The sequence below is a fragment of the Pipistrellus kuhlii genome, unplaced genomic scaffold (assembly GCF_014108245.1).
Source record: "Pipistrellus kuhlii isolate mPipKuh1 unplaced genomic scaffold, mPipKuh1.p scaffold_m20_p_17, whole genome shotgun sequence".
NCBI classification, from domain to species: domain Eukaryota; kingdom Metazoa; phylum Chordata; class Mammalia; order Chiroptera; family Vespertilionidae; genus Pipistrellus; species Pipistrellus kuhlii.
In genome coordinates, this window is record NW_023425482.1 from 2,001,096 (window position 1) to 2,016,872 (window position 15,777).

Consider the following 15,777-nt stretch of genomic DNA (forward strand, 5'->3'; position numbering starts at 1 on the left):
AGGGGCCCCTCTGAGACCCCCAGAATAGGGGGAGAGAGGGCTGGTTGCCTTGGGGAGGAAATATCTGAATAAGGATCTCTCCTTGAGGGGCAAAGGGCTTGCACCCTTGAGTGGGGTCAGGATTCTTGCTCAGGTGTGGCATTCAGCCTCCTTACGTCACTTGTCTGTGCTTGATGATCCACAAAAAACCTGGAAATCCCAGACTATTTCTGGCCCTACCTGACTTATGGACACCCAGGGAGAGCTCACAGAGCCAGAGACAGGAAATGTTTCAAATTAATAGGAAACAACTCTGAGTTGAGTAATGATGGTAGCAGTTGTGGAGATGGTGATAGTGATAGTGGTGATGACAGCATGACAAAGCTGGTATTGGTGATGATGGTGTTGGTAGTGATCCTGCTGCTGCTGCTCACAGGAAGCAGTGCATTATTGAGGATGATGGAGTGGGGATGATGCTGATAAAAATGGCAGACCCAATGGTGATGGTGCTGTTGGTGATACTGAGGATGAAGTTTGAGGGGTTGCTGTAGGATAATTGTCAGTGCAGAGGTCTCTGGTAATTCCGGTACTGCTGTGGGTGTTGGTGTGGGTGATGGCTGTGGGTAGGATGGTGGTGTCGGTATTGATGTAATGAAAATGTTGGTGGTGCTGGTGGAGGTGTTGCAATAGTGGCGCTACGGGTGAGTGTGGGGAATAATGCTGGTGCTAGTGCTAATGCTTGTCATGATGGTGGCAGTGTTGGTGATGATGGTGGCAGTCATTTTGGTGTTGATCATGACAGCTATATTGTTGATGAAGCTTATTAGAGTTGGCAGTGATGGTGTTGTGGAAGCAGGTGGTGAAGTCAGTGTTGGTGCTGAGTGGCAGTACCAGTGACAGTGGTGGCACAGTATGGTGTTGGTGATAAATGCAGTTATTAGGACTGAGGTTGATGCAGTGGTAGAGGCTGGTATGGGTCACAATGGATGACCGTGGAGGTACTGATGCTGGTGCTGGGATGAGTGGTAACGGTGGGGGGCTGGGGACGGTGGCGGTGCTCACTGTGAGGCTGGCAATGACCACGGTCAGGTTCTTGGCTCCCAGGACTGTAGGCTGGGGCCTCGGTGAGAAGAGGCTTCTGAGGAGGCTTCCCCCAGGATTATGCCAAGTGTTGGGGAGAACTCAGCACATTCCAGTGGTGTCTGGCTTCCATGGGGTGAGTTTCCCTAAAAACTGTGGGGTCACAGCAAAAAAGGAGGGTCTCCCCCTTACCGCCCTTCCCCTCCACAGCTTCATCGAGGACAATGAGATTGGCTCCATCTCTAAGAACGCTCTCCGAGGACTTCGCTCACTCACACATCTGTATGTGCCTCCATGGCCTCCCTCCCCTGCCCCAGCCCACCTGGCAGGCACCCTCACTCCATTATCCCGAGCACAGGCTGTCCTCGTAGCTGCTGAGGGCTCCTCCTCTTTCTCTCCTTCCACCAGGAGCCTGGCCAATAACCATCTTGAGACCCTTCCCAGATTCCTGTTCCGAGGCCTGGAGACCCTGACTCATGTGTGAGGCTCAAGGGGGCTGGGCAGGGAGGGGCAATGTGTGAGGAGGGAGCGGATATCTGTGCCCGCTTTTGGTAGGCACGTGGGTTCCATCCTGAACTCTGACCTGGGAGGGGGTGGGGGGTGACCTCCAGGTGGTGGAAGCCCGGTCGCAGCCCCTCCCTGGCCTCTTGCCCCAGGGACCTCCGTGGAAACCCGTTCCAGTGTGACTGCCGTGTCCTCTGGCTGCTGCAGTGGATCCCCAGTGTGAACGCCAGCGTGGGGACCGGGGCCTGTGCCGGGCCCACCGCCCTGGCCTACATGCAGCTCGGCCATCTCGACCCCAAGACGTTCAAGTGCAGGACCATAGGTGGGGGCTTTCCCTGAGGGGTGGGAGGGACAGCAGGGGTTCCCAGAGGAAGGGGTCAGAGCCCTGGGCTGAGGAGTGCACCTCACTTCCTGCTTCCTGCCGTTTCCTGGCTGTGACACTCTGAGCAAGCAGCATCTCCTCCCTGAGCCTCAGTTTCCTCATCTGTGAAATGGAGGTGATAAACAGTGACAGGATTGCTGTGAGAATTCAGTGATGTATCCACGCCTGTATAACATTTGGCACAGAGCCTGGGGTGGGAGGCCCTTATTACTGTTATTATAAAAACGGCCATTTCTAAAATTCTTCCTATGATCATTTTGCTTTTCCATAAACATATGTTGGTGCCGTTATGGGTACTGGGCAATGCAGAGAGCACAGCAGTGGTGAAATGGCCCTGGGCCTTGTCTCCATAGAGCCCACAGTCCAGAGGAAAGCAGAGAACGACAGCCTGAATGATCAGGGTCTGGGCCAGGGGAGGGGAAGCACAGAGGGGTAAGGGCTGGGCTATGGGAGCCCAGAGCCAGAGTCAGAGTCAGATACTCCTGAAGGAATGGGATTTGAGTTCAAATCTGAAGGCTATTCATATAATAATAACTACTATTATCATCATCATAGCTAAATGTGAATGTGTTTTGGGTTTGCCGGACTCATAACAAAAGAATTTAAGAAAGGAAGGGAAGGGGAGAGGGAGATAGAAACAACAGTGATGAGAGAGAATCATTGATTGGCTGCCTCCTGCATGCCCCTACTGGGGATTAAGCCTGCAACCTGGGCATGTGCCCTTGACGGCAATCAAACCTGGGACCCTTCAGCCCACAGGCCAACACTTTATCCACTGAGCCAAACAGGCTAGGGCAAGGTCATTTTTTACTAAGTTATTTAACAAACATTCACCGAGGTCCACTCTGTGCCCGGCCCTATGAAAGGCAATGGGCACACTGTGCTAACCCAGATAACCCTGGGCCTTGGCCTCGAATTCTGAGGGGGAGAAAGGGAGAGACAAACATTAAATAAAACATTGCACAAAGAGATGTATGTTATAATACATATTGCATAAACACAGGGGGTTCTGCCTTACATGGGCATCTATAAGGGTTTCTAAAGAGATGGCATTAGATCTGGATGTGGCTACATGAGATTAGAGGGAAGGACATTGCAGAGCGGGGGGTGCATGTGCAATGGCCCTGAGGCAGCACAGAGCCTGTCCTGCTTGAGGATCAAAGGAAGGCAGGTTTGGTGTGGAAGAGTGAGTGAAAGTAAGGACATGTGAAGTCAAAGGTGCAGGAGTCTCATTGCATAGGACACTGAGAGCAACTGAGCAGAAGGATTTCACCCTGAGGCTGTGGGAAGCATGCTGGGTCTTGAGCAGAGAGTGATAATTTGATGGACATTTTAAAAGATCCCTCTTTGGGTTGGCATCCTTGTTAGTTTTGGTCATTGCTGCAAGCCTAGCACTTAGAAACAGGCCTGGCATATCGAGTGAAGTATTATAACCCAGAGTCAACTGCTCAGCTCCACCACCACTCTGTGGGGCAACCTGGGTGCACTGTGACCATAAAAGCTAAGTAGTAGCAGAGGTTCAAAACGCCCTGAGTTTAAGAAGACAGAGGGCCTGCAGTGTGCACTCCAAGCACATCTGGCTGGTCTTGGTTTTCATGGTTGGCACTGACTTGTAGCAGGTCCATCTGCCAGTTCCTGGGAGTAAGGAAAGAAGACTGGGTCCGGGTGAGCCACCTTCATACACTTAAGACAAGCATTGAGGCCACCACTCTGCTCTCGTTCCATGGAAACGTGGTTTGGACATGGTCACACCTACTTCAGGAGGGGTCCTGAGGGAGCACTGGGTGCTGTGTCCTCGAGCTGGGCAGACTGTGCCCACCTCCAATCCTATTTCATGGAAAATGGGAAGATGGATTTTGCTGGACAACTGGCTGCCTATGTCTCTTAGTTTCCACATCCCATCTGTAAGGTGGATATACCAATGGAATGTACCTTATGGGGATTTTGTGAAGTTAAATGAATTAATAAACATGCTGTTTCTAAGAAGTTGTTTGATGATGCTATGAAGCTTAGAAAGCATTCCCATGTTGTTTTGAATTAGTACGCTATAGATTAAAAAGATCCCACTCTATGTCCCTATGAGATGGAGATCATATTTGCACATTTAGATTTAATTAGAGATTAAAAAGATCCCACTCTATGTCCCTATGAGATGGAGATCATATTTGCACATTTCAGAAATGTGCAAACCGAGGCTCAGCTATGAAGACTTTTGGGGTCTCCCGAGCCTGCCTGACTTTCTCCTTCCATCCCCAGAGCTGTCCCGGTTCCAGACGGTTGGGGAGTCGGCGCTGGGCGTGGAAACTTTCTCCTACCAGGGGGAACCCCACATGGTCCTGGCACAGCCCTTTGCTGGTCGCTGCCTGATTCTTTCCTGGGACTATAGCCTGCAGCGCTTCCGGCTTGAGGAAGAGCTATCTGGTGAGCGCCCCCATCCCATCTTCCTGCCTGTGGGGGTGGGTGGTGGAGAGTGGGGATGCCCTGCCCACCTGGCCTGATCTGCCTCTTGCTCCCTGGCTCCCCCACAGCTCCCTCGGTGGTGTCCTGCAAGCCCCTGGTGCTGGGCCTGCGCCTCTTCATGCTGGCGGCCCGCCTGTGGGGAGGCTCACAGCTGTGGGTGCGGCCCGGGCCTGGCCTGCGCCTGGCCCCGACTCAGGCCCTGGCCCCAAAGCGTCTGCTGAGGCCTAATGACGCTGAGCTCCTGTGGCTAGATGGGCAGCCCTGCTTCGTGGTGGCCGATGCCTCCAAGGCTGGCAGCACCACCCTGCTGTGCCGCGACGGGCCTGGCTTTTACCCACGCCAGAGCCTCCACGCCTGGCACCGGGACACGGATGCGGAGGCCTTTGAGCTGGACGGCCGGCCTCACCTGCTGCTGGCATCAGCCTCACAGCGGCCCGTGCTCTTCCACTGGTCTGGGGGCCGCTTTGAGAGGCGCACGGACATCCCCGAGGCTGAGGACGTCTATGCCACACGCCACTTCCGGGCCAGTGGGGATGTGTTCCTGTGCCTGACTCGCTACATCGGGGACTCCCTGGTAAGCCTTGGCCCAACCAGGTGGAGGTGGCAGCAAAGGCCACAAGCCACCTCTGACCTGCAGTTGACTCCTACTCAGGGCTGTCTTTGCCATGGGTACCACCCAACATGGGCTGGCCTTTCAGCATTGACCCCACTTTGCACACTGGCCTCTAACTCTGCCCCAAGCTCACAGGCTAATCTTCAAACTCCAACCCCATCTAATGTGTTGATCCTTGAATTCTGACCCCACCCCAACAATGACTTCAAGCCTGTGACACCTCAAGGCATTGCTAACCCTGAACTACTGCCATTTCACAACATAGACACTGGCCCCAAGATTCTGATTCTAACCCCACACTCTGGCTCTGTAGCTCTGACTCCCTCCAGGACTTACATTTAACCACAGCAGCACACTCTGAATCCCCGAGGCTGATGCCCACACCCTCCAGCACTCTCTTTTAGAGAAAGGTGGACTCGGGGAGAGTCTGAGCTTATAAGTCACTGCTCTGACTCAGTTCAGAGTGCCTCTGTGGGGAGCAAACTGAGGGCACAAGGATGGGAGTAGGTGACCCGGGAAAAGGTGATCTTGGCTGGGTGGAGTGCAGCCAGAGGAGATTGGGGCAATATATAGCATAGTAGTAAAGCTGACAGACTCCACTACTGATGGGTTCTATGTTGGGGAGGTGGGGGGAGGAGAAAGAAGGGCCAAGAATGTGGCCTGAGCAGCTGGGTGATGACATTTATAAAGAAAGTTATGAGAGTTTAGGGACCTGCAGGCATCTACTTATAAGCCATTTCACGTCCTCTGAAGCCCAGAGGACTACCAACAGGCCGGGCCCTCTTGGATCCCAGTCCTAACCAGCCGCCACACTCCACAGGTCATGCGCTGGGATGGTTCCATGTTCCGCCTGCTGCAGCAGCTTCCTTCACGTGGTGCCCACGTCTTCCAGCCACTGCTCATAGGCAGGGACCAGCTGGCTATCCTGGGCAGTGACTTCGCCTTCAGCCAGGTCTTCCGCCTGGTGCCTGACAAGGGGCTCCTGGAACCATTGCAGGAGCTGGGGCCCCCAGCCTTGGTGGCCCCCCGGGCCTTTGCTCATATCGCCATGGCTGGCAGACGCTTCCTCTTCGCTGCTTGCTTCAAGGGCCCCACACAGATCTACCAGCTTCACGAGTTAGACCTCAGTGCCTGACACTGGACGGGATCCTGAACATGGTTGGTGAGGGGGCTGGCATGGGGAGTCTTAGGCTTCTGGACACCTTCTTGGCCCCACTTGGGGTTTTATGACTGGTCCTGTGAGATACTAGCCACAGGCCAAGTTCAAGGCAAGAACTGCCCTCCAATCTTGGCTGGGGCAAATGCTGGGCGCTCAGACTGGGACACAAAACCGGATTCCAGAAGTCGTGGTGGAGTAATGTGCAGAGCTCCATGAGGTCTGGGAGCACCCCCCTCCCCTCCACCCACCCCTCCTACTCCAGCTTCCTGTGAAAGTACCCAGGAGGAGATGGCTTTCCTCTCCCACTAAACTCAATCTGGCCAATCGCTTTTAGTGCTTGCCTCCATGACGTTATCAGTTGCTGGGCAGGTTTTCTTGCCAGGCTTGCTAACTTCCTCTGTTGCTTGTGCGCATGCCTGCCGCCGAGGCGGAAGCCCAACACAGTCCCTGCTGGTGCGAGTGAAATGGGAGGAAAAGCGAGAGTTTTTTCAGGGGCCCAGGGTACTCCTTTCCAGTGAGTGACAGAGGTGAAGGCGAAGGTGTGTGAGCTCAATAAATGTGGTGCACCCGCCCCAGCTGTTGTTGTGGGATCAGGGGAGAGGGTGTACACTGACTGACATGGGGGAAGGGCCCAGGGGCCCAGGCGCAGTGCTACAGAGGGGGAGGTCCCAGGGGAGCATGTTGGCGTACTCTGGTAAGCTTCTGGAGTTGTCTAAGGAGTGTGGGTTCATGATTATGGGGGATGTTCAAGGGATATAAGGGCATTATTAGGCACAAGTTTATTATGGGTCTCTTTCTGGGGGGTCTCTTTTTGGGCATTTTGAAGGTTTTTATGCACCTTAGGGGTGCCTCTTGATAGCATTTTGAGGTCTTATTGGGTTCTGGGGAGCCTCAAGGGAGTTTGAGGCTCATTGGAGGCTCTCATACCAGATGGCCATCATATATTATTAGGGTTATCATGGCCAATTACTTAAAAGTCTCACGGAGACATCCAGGTATTAGGAATTAGAGTCACAGCAGTGAGTGAGCCGTAAGGGGTCTTACTATCTGGGCACTCACATTCTGGTAGGGTAATCCCAGTGTCCAGCTGAGTGTCCCAGCATTTCCTCTGGTGTTAAATTGCAGATGCGGCCACTTTGGCCATGGCAATAGAGGACAAACCCCATGCCACTCGCCGGAGGGATTAGGCCTTTGGACTTTTCCCAACAAAGAGATTCCGCCGCCAGCTCCTGTGGCAGCTTCCCGAGCGTGCCCGCCACAAATCCTACCCCAGGACACACAGAGTCTCGGCTGCTTGGGCTGGAGGCAAGACCACTTTAGATCAAACTGTGAACAAAAGGACCTTACAGTGACAGTGAGGTGGGGTCTGGAAAGGCAGTCTTGAGGACAGGAGGGGAATTCCATCCTGGAGTTAGGTTCCTATGCAGACCAGGACGTGGAGACAGAGAGAGGCCCTCTGTGTTCTTTCGTGGATCCATCCTCAACAGTTATGGGCAGAGCCTGGGAGAGGTGATAAGGTCAGCTTGTGAGATCAGGCCAGATGCAGTTTTTCTCCCCAGAGTGTGCGCGCGCACTCTCTCTCACACACACACACACACACACACACACACACACACACACACGCTTCTCACATTCTGTGTACCCCTTAGCCCCATCTGTTCCTGTCTTACCTGGAGTGACTAGTGGTGGGGCGTCCCCCGGTCGGTGGCTAAGAAAAGAAAAGTGGTGAGATCTGTATTTGCCTTCTGTCCTCCCCCTCAAGACTAGAAGACTCTCAGCTTTCCTTAACCTAGCTTCCTGGCTACTTTTCCGTCATAGAGTTGTACCACCCCAGGGTCCCAAGCATTTCAAGATTTGGGGCCCTTTGGGGATTTTCAGCTCCGAAGAATAAGCCTGGGAAGTCTTAGTGGCAGGAAACCACCAGGGCCAAGCCTGGCGGCCGGGCCTTTCTGCAAGGCTTAACTCTTTCACCCTGGAAGATGTCTAAGAGAGGTGCACCCTGGGAATCCACTCACCTGGGCTTCTGGCCAAACTTGCATTTGCATTTCCCACCTGTTGGGGAGAGGGGCATGGTCAGGAGAGGGGACCTTGCCCTTCCCCACTCCTCCAGCGGCTCCTCACTTACTCAGAACGACGATGATGCCCATGGCGCACAGGACCCCTGCACAGATGAGCCCTCCGACTCGGAGGCTGTGCCAGTCTAGGAGAAACCCAGAGGGAGCCTCGGTGTCAGCCAGCGTCCTCCTCATCCTAGTCCCCGTCCACGTAACAAAGTCGCCTGGGCACCGATGCCGCTCTGGCGCTGGGTACAGTTGTGCGGCAAACATGCCCAGCCTCCCCTGCTCATATCTATTAGCACGCAGGCAAGCGACACAAGACTTAACGGAGAGCTGGATGGACAGACGTGGTCTGAAGACAAGTGAGCAGAGCCAGGGAGCAGGAAGCCAGAGAGCAGCTCTTCAGGGACCGTGTCAGGGAAGGCCTCTGGGGGCCCCTGGAGCGGAGATGTGGGGGGATGTGGGCGGGAGCATGTGGCGTGTGGGAGGAAGTATTCCAGGCAGAGGGATTAGAAGGGACAAAGATCTGCAGGTAGGGAGTGCACCTGCTGAGTCTGAGCCCCAGCAGAGGCCACTGTGGCCTGAGCGGAAGCAGTGACAGGGAGGGAGGACAGAGGGGGGACTCGGAGCAGATCATGTGGAATCTGGAGGCCACGGAGGATTTGGATCAAATGGCACAGCTCCTCTAGGAAGCTTTCTCAAGTCAAACCCACCCAGACTTGATTTGAACATAACAATGGTGTCCAGTGAACTGTCCCTGCTTCTCGTAACTGTCCTTGCTGGACAGCCACGCATCTTCCCGAGGACCACGCTGGCCTGTCTTGTTCCCCGAATCCACTGTGGCTACTGGCCAATGTCCCAGTCCAACCCTATCCTTGCCCCCTTTCCACCCACATCAGACCCTCACCCAGCACTGTGTGGGAGTCACGGCACAAAACAGTCTGAGGGGTGGGGTAGGAGGAGCGAAGGGAGGGGCACCAGCTCTTACCGTAGTAAAAAGGACTGTCTTTATCTGAAAGGAAAGAAAGAGAACATAAATCCAGGAGCAGAGCTGGGGTACAGGGCTCCCGGGGGAATTGGGGCGGCGGTGGAGGGCTGATAGAAGAGCACAGCCTGACTTACCTTCCGGGTCGTTGGCATCCAGGGCAGGCAGGCCTGGTGGGAGAAGCAGGAAGGAGAGGACATGGGTGCTGGTCTCAGGAAGTTGGCAGGGCCAAGGGCTTGGAGAAAGGCCCCCTGATGGACAGTCCCTGCCTCCCGAGGGTGCAGGGGTCCAGCCCCAAACTGGCACGTCCCATCTCGGAGGTGTGGACCCTCACTCAGCCCCTCACCTGTGAGCCAGGCCAGCATTTTGCCTCCTGTAATAGGTTTTAATCTGAGTAGCTCTCGGCCACCCTTTGGCCTGATGTTTCCGGCCCCTAGCTACTCCACGCCTCCTCCAGAAACGAAGCGATGTTCTTGTCCACAGGACAGATGGCATCCTCAGAGCCCATCTCCCTATTCTGCCACATCCCACCCACCTCTTCTGATGTTTGCTCACCACTCCTCTTTAAGGCAACTTGCTAATTATAAACGTCATACACTTTATTTAAAAATCATCTTTCCATCACCATCCTAAATGGAATACAGTCTTGCCAGAAAAACAAACACAATGAAAGCAAAGGACGAGGATTAAATTCTGGCTAGAAGCAGCGGCTGCCTGAGCTCAGCGCCTAAGCTCTATTCTTCCTTTGTTAAAGGGAGATAAATAATTTTAAATTATATTTCAAGTACAAATACCTCATGCTTACTCTGTGCAAGCACTGTTTTAAGTGCTTTCCAAATGCCAACTCTTTTCATCCTCACACTGACTCTGTACAAAGCGCTATTGTTGTCCTCATTTTACAGATAGGGAAACTGAGGCACTGTTGGTAACTTGCTCCATTACCTCTCAGCTCCTAGTTACCCCGCATAGTGAAGTGTCGGGGAGGCATAAAGACACAGCCCGAGGCTGAGCATTCCTTGAAGTCATCCATGAGACACTTCCTAGCTGGTTGAGCTGCTGCTACAAGAGGTCCTGTTTTGTGTTCTCTTAAAATCACAGTACAGCACTTCTTCCCTCAAGGAGATGCTGTCCTGACAGTCCCACCCCACAGGGGGGTCTGTGAGGCTTGCCTGCTGCTCAGCAGAGGGGCTCGGGGGAAGACCTGTCCAGGAGCAGCACTCACCTGCGAGGAGGAGGAGCAGGCTCAGGGCCACTTGCTGCATGATGGAGCTGGCCTGGAAGGGGAAGGGGCAGCCCAGCATTAGCAGGGCTGCAGGGCTGCGGGGATGCCACCAGGGCCTCTGGTTCCCAATCCCCTCCTACTCCCCACTCCGCCCAGGGCACACACCTCACCCCAGGGTGGGAAGGCTGGCATTGAAGGCTGAGAGACAAGAGCTGGGGAGTGAAGTGGGGGCTAGGTGAGATCTCAGACCTGATGGGCAGCAGCAATAATCACTCACTGGACACAGACTTGAGGCTTGAAGTGAATCACCCTGGCAACCAAATAAGAGAGAAACTGCCTGTGGTTAACCCCATTTTATAGATTGGGAAACCGAGGCTCTGATAGGTGCCTTGTCAGAAGTGGGATTTAAACCAGGGTTGGCTTTGCAGCAGCTGTCCCTAACTCAGGATTCTCAGGGCCTCAGGGTGTTTTGGGAAATGGGGTGTTAGAAGCCAAGTGGCCAGAGGCCAGTTCCTAGGAGTGTCTCCCATAGACAGCTTGGAACCTGCCCGGCTTGCCCGGACTTTATAGACTCAAGCTGCTCAGGGCTGGGTGTGGTGGGGAGAGCGCAAAACTGGCTGGCTGCAGCCCCAGCTCCATCTCTTGTGCCATCCTGACCATTGACCCCCATTTGTGCCCCACCCCTGCCCATCCCACCCCCGTCCCTGGTTCTGCCTCTACCCCAGTCCCAGCCCCTGCTCCTACTCCACCCTGCCAAGCTCCTCCTGGCAGCAAAATCTCCCTCCACAGGGAGACCTGCTCAGCACGAAGAGGCTGCCTCTGTCCCCTCTGGGTCTAGGGTTAGTCCACCCTCCCTCCTCCTCTGTGCCTGCGGTAAGCACCCGATCTCTGTGCATCCCCTGCCCTGCCCCTGCCCCTGCCCCACAGCGAAAGCATCTGTTGCCATAACTCTGACAGCAAGAGCTTACACTTCCTCTGACCCACCTGCGCCCAGCCCTGCCAACAGCCCTGCTGGGTTTTCACTCGCATAATCCTGACCACCGCGGGGGCCATCTGTCACCTTCCGCATGTCATGGTGGGAACACATATGTCCTCCCACCCTGGTGAAAGCCCATATGACCGGAGAGAGCACCCCGTCTCGCTCCTTCTCGGTCCCTCCATGGCAGCCCCACCTGAGCTGCTTTCTATTTCAGGAGGAGGGCCTGTAGTTTAGGGAGCATTACTAATGCATCTAGGAACCCAAAACGTTTTGGGGGGATGTGGAGAGCGTGTGTGGGCAGCACAGGCCTGTGGAAAGTCTGCTGCTGTTGGAAGCGACCTGGGAGGCTTTGCTGCCTCCGGACTAACGAGCACTGGTAAGAGCCCGGCTCACGGCGGGCAGTGGGCACGCTGTTCTCTCTGCATGTCACCTTCGCAGCTTGACGAAACGGCACTGGGATTAGCCCGCTTTGCTGTTGCAGCCCTGTAACCTGTGTGAACTACGCCGTCAGCGGCAATGCTGAGGCTCAGCTCTTTAGCCTTTTCCATGGGATCCTCCGCCTCCGCCCTCTGCGAAGTCTCCATTACTCTCCCTCCAGCATCTCTGGCGCCTCAGCTCAGGGAGCCGGGCGTGGTCTCCGCTGTGCTTGGCGCTCCCATGGTGCCTGGGGGTCTGCCCCCCTTTCCTCGGGCGTCCTTGGAGGAGGCCTGAGCTGCTCCTGAACTGCCTGTTACTGGTGTGAGGCTTGGACAGGAAGCGGCTTTGCCCATGGAGGCCCTGCTCACCCCTTCCCGCTCCTCCCGGCACAGAGCTCCTGTCTCCGCCATCTGCCCTCGCTCTCCTCTGCTCCTCTAAGGGGGAGGCCAGGCCTCCCGGCATGAGGAATGACTCTGGGGCCCTGAAATGTCCTGCCCAACCCCCCATCTTACATCTCCTCGGGAGCCTCCAGCTCCTTTGTCTCCATCCACAGGACCCCACTCCCTAGACGTTCGGGTTTAGCCAGTTACCCTCTCTGCTCTGATGCCACCAACCACCCATGACCACTTAGATCCCTCCATTTGCTCAGGTACCCCCGCCCCCTGTTCGCCCAGATGCCCCCAATCCTGTGCTGGTCCACCCAGGTGCCCCTGATCTACCTAGACACCCACCACACCTGCAGGCCTTATCTCCTTATCTCCTCACCGCCCCAGGGGAGAATCGGAGGATCGCTCTAGGCCAGTCGTCAGCAAACTCATTAGTCAACAGAGCCAAATAGCAACAGTACAACGGCTGAAATTTCTTTGGAGAGCCAAATTTTTTAAACTTAAACTTCTTCTAACGGCACTTCTTCAAAATAGACTCGCCCAGGCCATGGTATTTTGTGGAAGAGCCACACTCAAGGGGCCAAAGAGCTGCATGTGGCTCGTGAGCCCCAGTTTGCTGACCACGGCTCTAGGGCTTTCTCTAATCTCCTGCTCCTGCCCCAGAAAAGGACCGGGAAGGGGGTAGGTTCTAGGGTCTGTAATAGAGAGCAGTGGAGGGAGGGGGCCCCATCTCTCACCAGCGTGGCTCCCCAGGCAGTGTGGACGGTCACTTCCGCCTGAGTCCTGCCTTTATCTGCAGCTGCCACGCCCTAGGCAAACCTGGGCAAGGCTGGGCAGGTAGGGAACAAGTCAGACTGCCTTAAGCACTGGGACTCTCATCCCATTCCTGCTCTTAAAGAGACAGCTCCAGCCACCACCCCACCACTGGCAGGAGCTCCCTGGGCTGGAACTCGTCCCGAGCCCTGACGTTAGAGGAGGGGGCTTTCTCCCATCTCCTGCCCCTCAGAAAGGGACCTGGAAGGGAGAGCAGCAGGGTCTTCAACAGCAGAGCGCTGGCCTGGGGTCGGGGAGGGCTGGGGGAGGGCTCTGCAGAGGTAATAGCCCAGTTGTTTTTGCTGAGATTGTGTGCTGTGCTTGGAGGAGGCATTGGCCGCAGTCATGGGAGAGCTGATGTCCTCTTCCAGGCCACTTGCTGCTGTTGACTTAGTTTGAGGGTCAACAGAAGATGCTGGTAGGGCCAAGGAGTGGTGGGGCTGCTTGGCCCTAAACCATGACCCCTCCTCTGTGTGTCCATTGTGCCCCAGGGAGACTGGGAACTGGCTCCTGAGCCCCACCAGGTCCAAACCTCCGAAGCCCAGGCTCTTCCTAAGGGCACCGAGAGCCTGGGCTACACAGCGGCCTCGGAGTGGGGGGCTGCCTGCCATTCCGGATAAGGCCCAACTGCACCGTGCTCGGCTCCTTTACCCTCCCCCTCTCCCGCCCCTCCTCATGGCATTCCTTCCGGCTGGGGTCTGTGCATGCCCCCACTTGGTCCCCGTTGGGGGGTCCCCTCCCCCCAATTCCGCCTTTTTAGACAGAGAGACTTTTGTCTGGGGGCTGGATAGAGAACAAGGCTCCTTTGAGTGGCTGGTAGAGGATTGGGGTCATGGGGAGGGGCAGGGCCAGAAAAGGGGTGGCTCTGTGCTGGCCACCAGCTGGACTCCAGGCGACCCCCAATACCAGCACAGGGGTGGGGCGGAGGGGCGCAGGAGCCAGGCCAGGGAGAGGGTGGAGAGCAGGCCAGGGAAAAGGGGTTTGGAGGTCAAGGCTCTGCTGGGGACAGGGAGAACAGACCCCCCACTTCTCAGCAGGGAGGGACAGGGAGGCAGCAATGTTCACCCAGCTATATGGTCTCTTTATGTGGTTCCCTCAGGCCATTTCTCAGTCCCAGGCCCTAGACTAGGACAGGTCCTCTTCCCACTCCCATTCAGGGGGGGCCAGTGCCTGCAAGAAGTGGAGGGGACACTCAGGAAGGGCGGGGCTCAGCCACAGTGGGAAATCGGGGTGGGTGGAGACAGAAACGGAGGAAGGGGAGGCCTGAGGGGGATTCCAGTCCAGCTAAGGGGTCTTTGTGTCTGGGCAGACAGCATCTCCTGCATAGACAGTTGAAGATGGTAACATCCCTGGGAAGACCCCTTTGGTGGTCTTGGGAGTGGAGTGGTGTTCCCCCTGCTGGGAAATCTGGAAACTACAGGCATGTGAGAGTGAGAAGGCCTGAGTGCACTGTGGTGGAGGATGTATGCTCTGTCCTTCATCTATGCCACCATCTGCAAACTCAGATGCCAAAGGGGCCAGGCAAGAATCGTGAATGAGTACAGGAGGACAGGCATGAGATTATAAAGTATGGGGACAATTCAGCAAACAGGAGAACTATTGTTCTGTCTAACAGGCAGCTGCCAAAAAGACTGGAGCAAGCCCACATGGACAGATAGAGAAATACTTCCCAGATACCTTGGGGAAAAAGCAAGATGTATCGAAGTATGCTGCCATTTGTGAGGGGAAAATCATTTATATGTAAACTAGAGGCCCAGCGCATAAAAATCATGCACTGGAGGGGGAGGGGAGTTCCTCGGCCTGGCCTGCCCCCTCTCACAGTTCGGGAGCCCTCTGGGGCAGAAGGCGACTGGTGATTAGGGGAAGGGCTGCTGCTGCCACTGCCAGCAGTGCAAGCCTCAGCCAGCCCTGGTTACCTGAGCCTCGGGCAGCCCTGGTGGCTGGGCAGCATCATCCGAGGCTTGCCTGCACCTCGGGCTGGCCCTGGGCAGCTGGGAGTCTGAGGGAACTGGGGGACTCTCTGGAGGCAGCCACGTGCCTGCCACTCCTGCGGGGCTGAGGAGACTGGACACTACAATCTTGTGGCTGTGGGTGCTGCCATCTTTGAGGGAGGGGGAGTCAATTAGCATATTCCTCTTTATTAGATAGAATACTTGTATATTAATAAAATATTGTTGCTTCTGGGGAAGGGGATTAGGAGGCTGCAGGATAGGGTGGGAGGAGACACTCACTTATATATCCTAAAAATGTGCTACCTTGAAAAAAAGTTTAATTAAAAATAAAGTAAGGGATATGCTGTACCTGGTTCTAGCCAATTGCTATTATTTTTAATAGGTATCAGAAATCTGAATTTTTATGTGGAAGTTCTAATATTAAAAGTTGGGTCACATATATATATTTTTTTAATTATTCAGGTTAAACAGAACACATTTGAGGGCTGGTTTTAGCCTGGGAAGACCACCATTTAGAGATTTCTGCCAACTTCATTTCAAGAATCTTTAGTCACTGTGATTTTGCATTTGGATACCCAAATGTTTATGAAGCTTGTACCCAACTCAGGCCAACCATAGCTTCCTCCCAAGGCTGGACTGGAACATGCCATACCCAAGAGTGAGCTGGACTGGGGCTGGGGCTTTTGGCTGGGAGGGTAGGACTAGAGACCCCCTGTGGACGGGTGAAAGTGTGCACACTAGGACCCTGGGGAGAGTTTGCAAGGAGTGAGGTAGTGCAGTCTCTTGCAT

General features: G+C 55.0%; 2 protein-coding genes across 3 annotated transcripts in view; one reads left to right on the forward strand and one right to left on the reverse strand.

Moving 5' to 3' along the window:
- LGI4 (leucine rich repeat LGI family member 4) overlaps nt 1-6,748 on the forward strand; it is an 8,787-nt gene extending 2,039 nt beyond the window's left edge. Inside the window, exons 4-9 of one of the 2 annotated variants that reach the window (XM_036441172.2) lie at nt 1,270-1,341; nt 1,468-1,539; nt 1,716-1,885; nt 4,124-4,366; nt 4,474-4,979; nt 5,839-6,748. In XM_036441172.2, the coding sequence (XP_036297065.1) occupies nt 1,270-1,341; nt 1,468-1,539; nt 1,716-1,885; nt 4,124-4,366; nt 4,474-4,979; nt 5,839-6,153 (1,378 nt within the window). In that variant the 3' untranslated portion in view covers nt 6,154-6,748. The remainder of the gene's footprint in view (nt 1-1,269; nt 1,342-1,467; nt 1,540-1,715; nt 1,886-4,123; nt 4,367-4,473; nt 4,980-5,838) is intronic. The other variant, XM_036441173.2, reaches the window with a different exon arrangement.
- Nucleotides 6,749-7,468: 720 nt separating this feature from the next.
- FXYD3 (FXYD domain containing ion transport regulator 3) lies at nt 7,469-13,033 on the reverse strand. Its single transcript, XM_036441201.2, has 9 exons — nt 12,961-13,033; nt 10,607-10,751; nt 10,442-10,493; nt 9,357-9,389; nt 9,223-9,246; nt 8,303-8,377; nt 8,193-8,229; nt 7,848-7,885; nt 7,469-7,677 (listed from the first exon to the last, which is right to left on the reverse strand). The coding sequence occupies exons 2-9, from the start codon at nt 10,631-10,633 to the stop codon at nt 7,658-7,660; spliced, it is 306 nt and encodes a 101-aa protein (XP_036297094.1). The 5' UTR covers nt 10,634-10,751; nt 12,961-13,033; the 3' UTR covers nt 7,469-7,657.
- Between the last annotated feature and the right edge of the window lie 2,744 nt (nt 13,034-15,777).

Coding starts and splice junctions, on each gene's coding strand:
- FXYD3 (XM_036441201.2), bottom strand. CDS start 10,633: ATGCCAGCCTTCCCACCCTGGGGTGAG. Junction 10,494..10,606: donor CCTTCCCACCCTGGGGTGAG/GTGTGTGCCCTG, acceptor TTCCCCTTCCAG/GCCAGCTCCATCATGCAGCA. Junction 8,230..8,302: donor GGGCATCATCGTCGTTCTGA/GTAAGTGAGGAG, acceptor TCTCCCCAACAG/GTGGGAAATGCAAATGCAAG.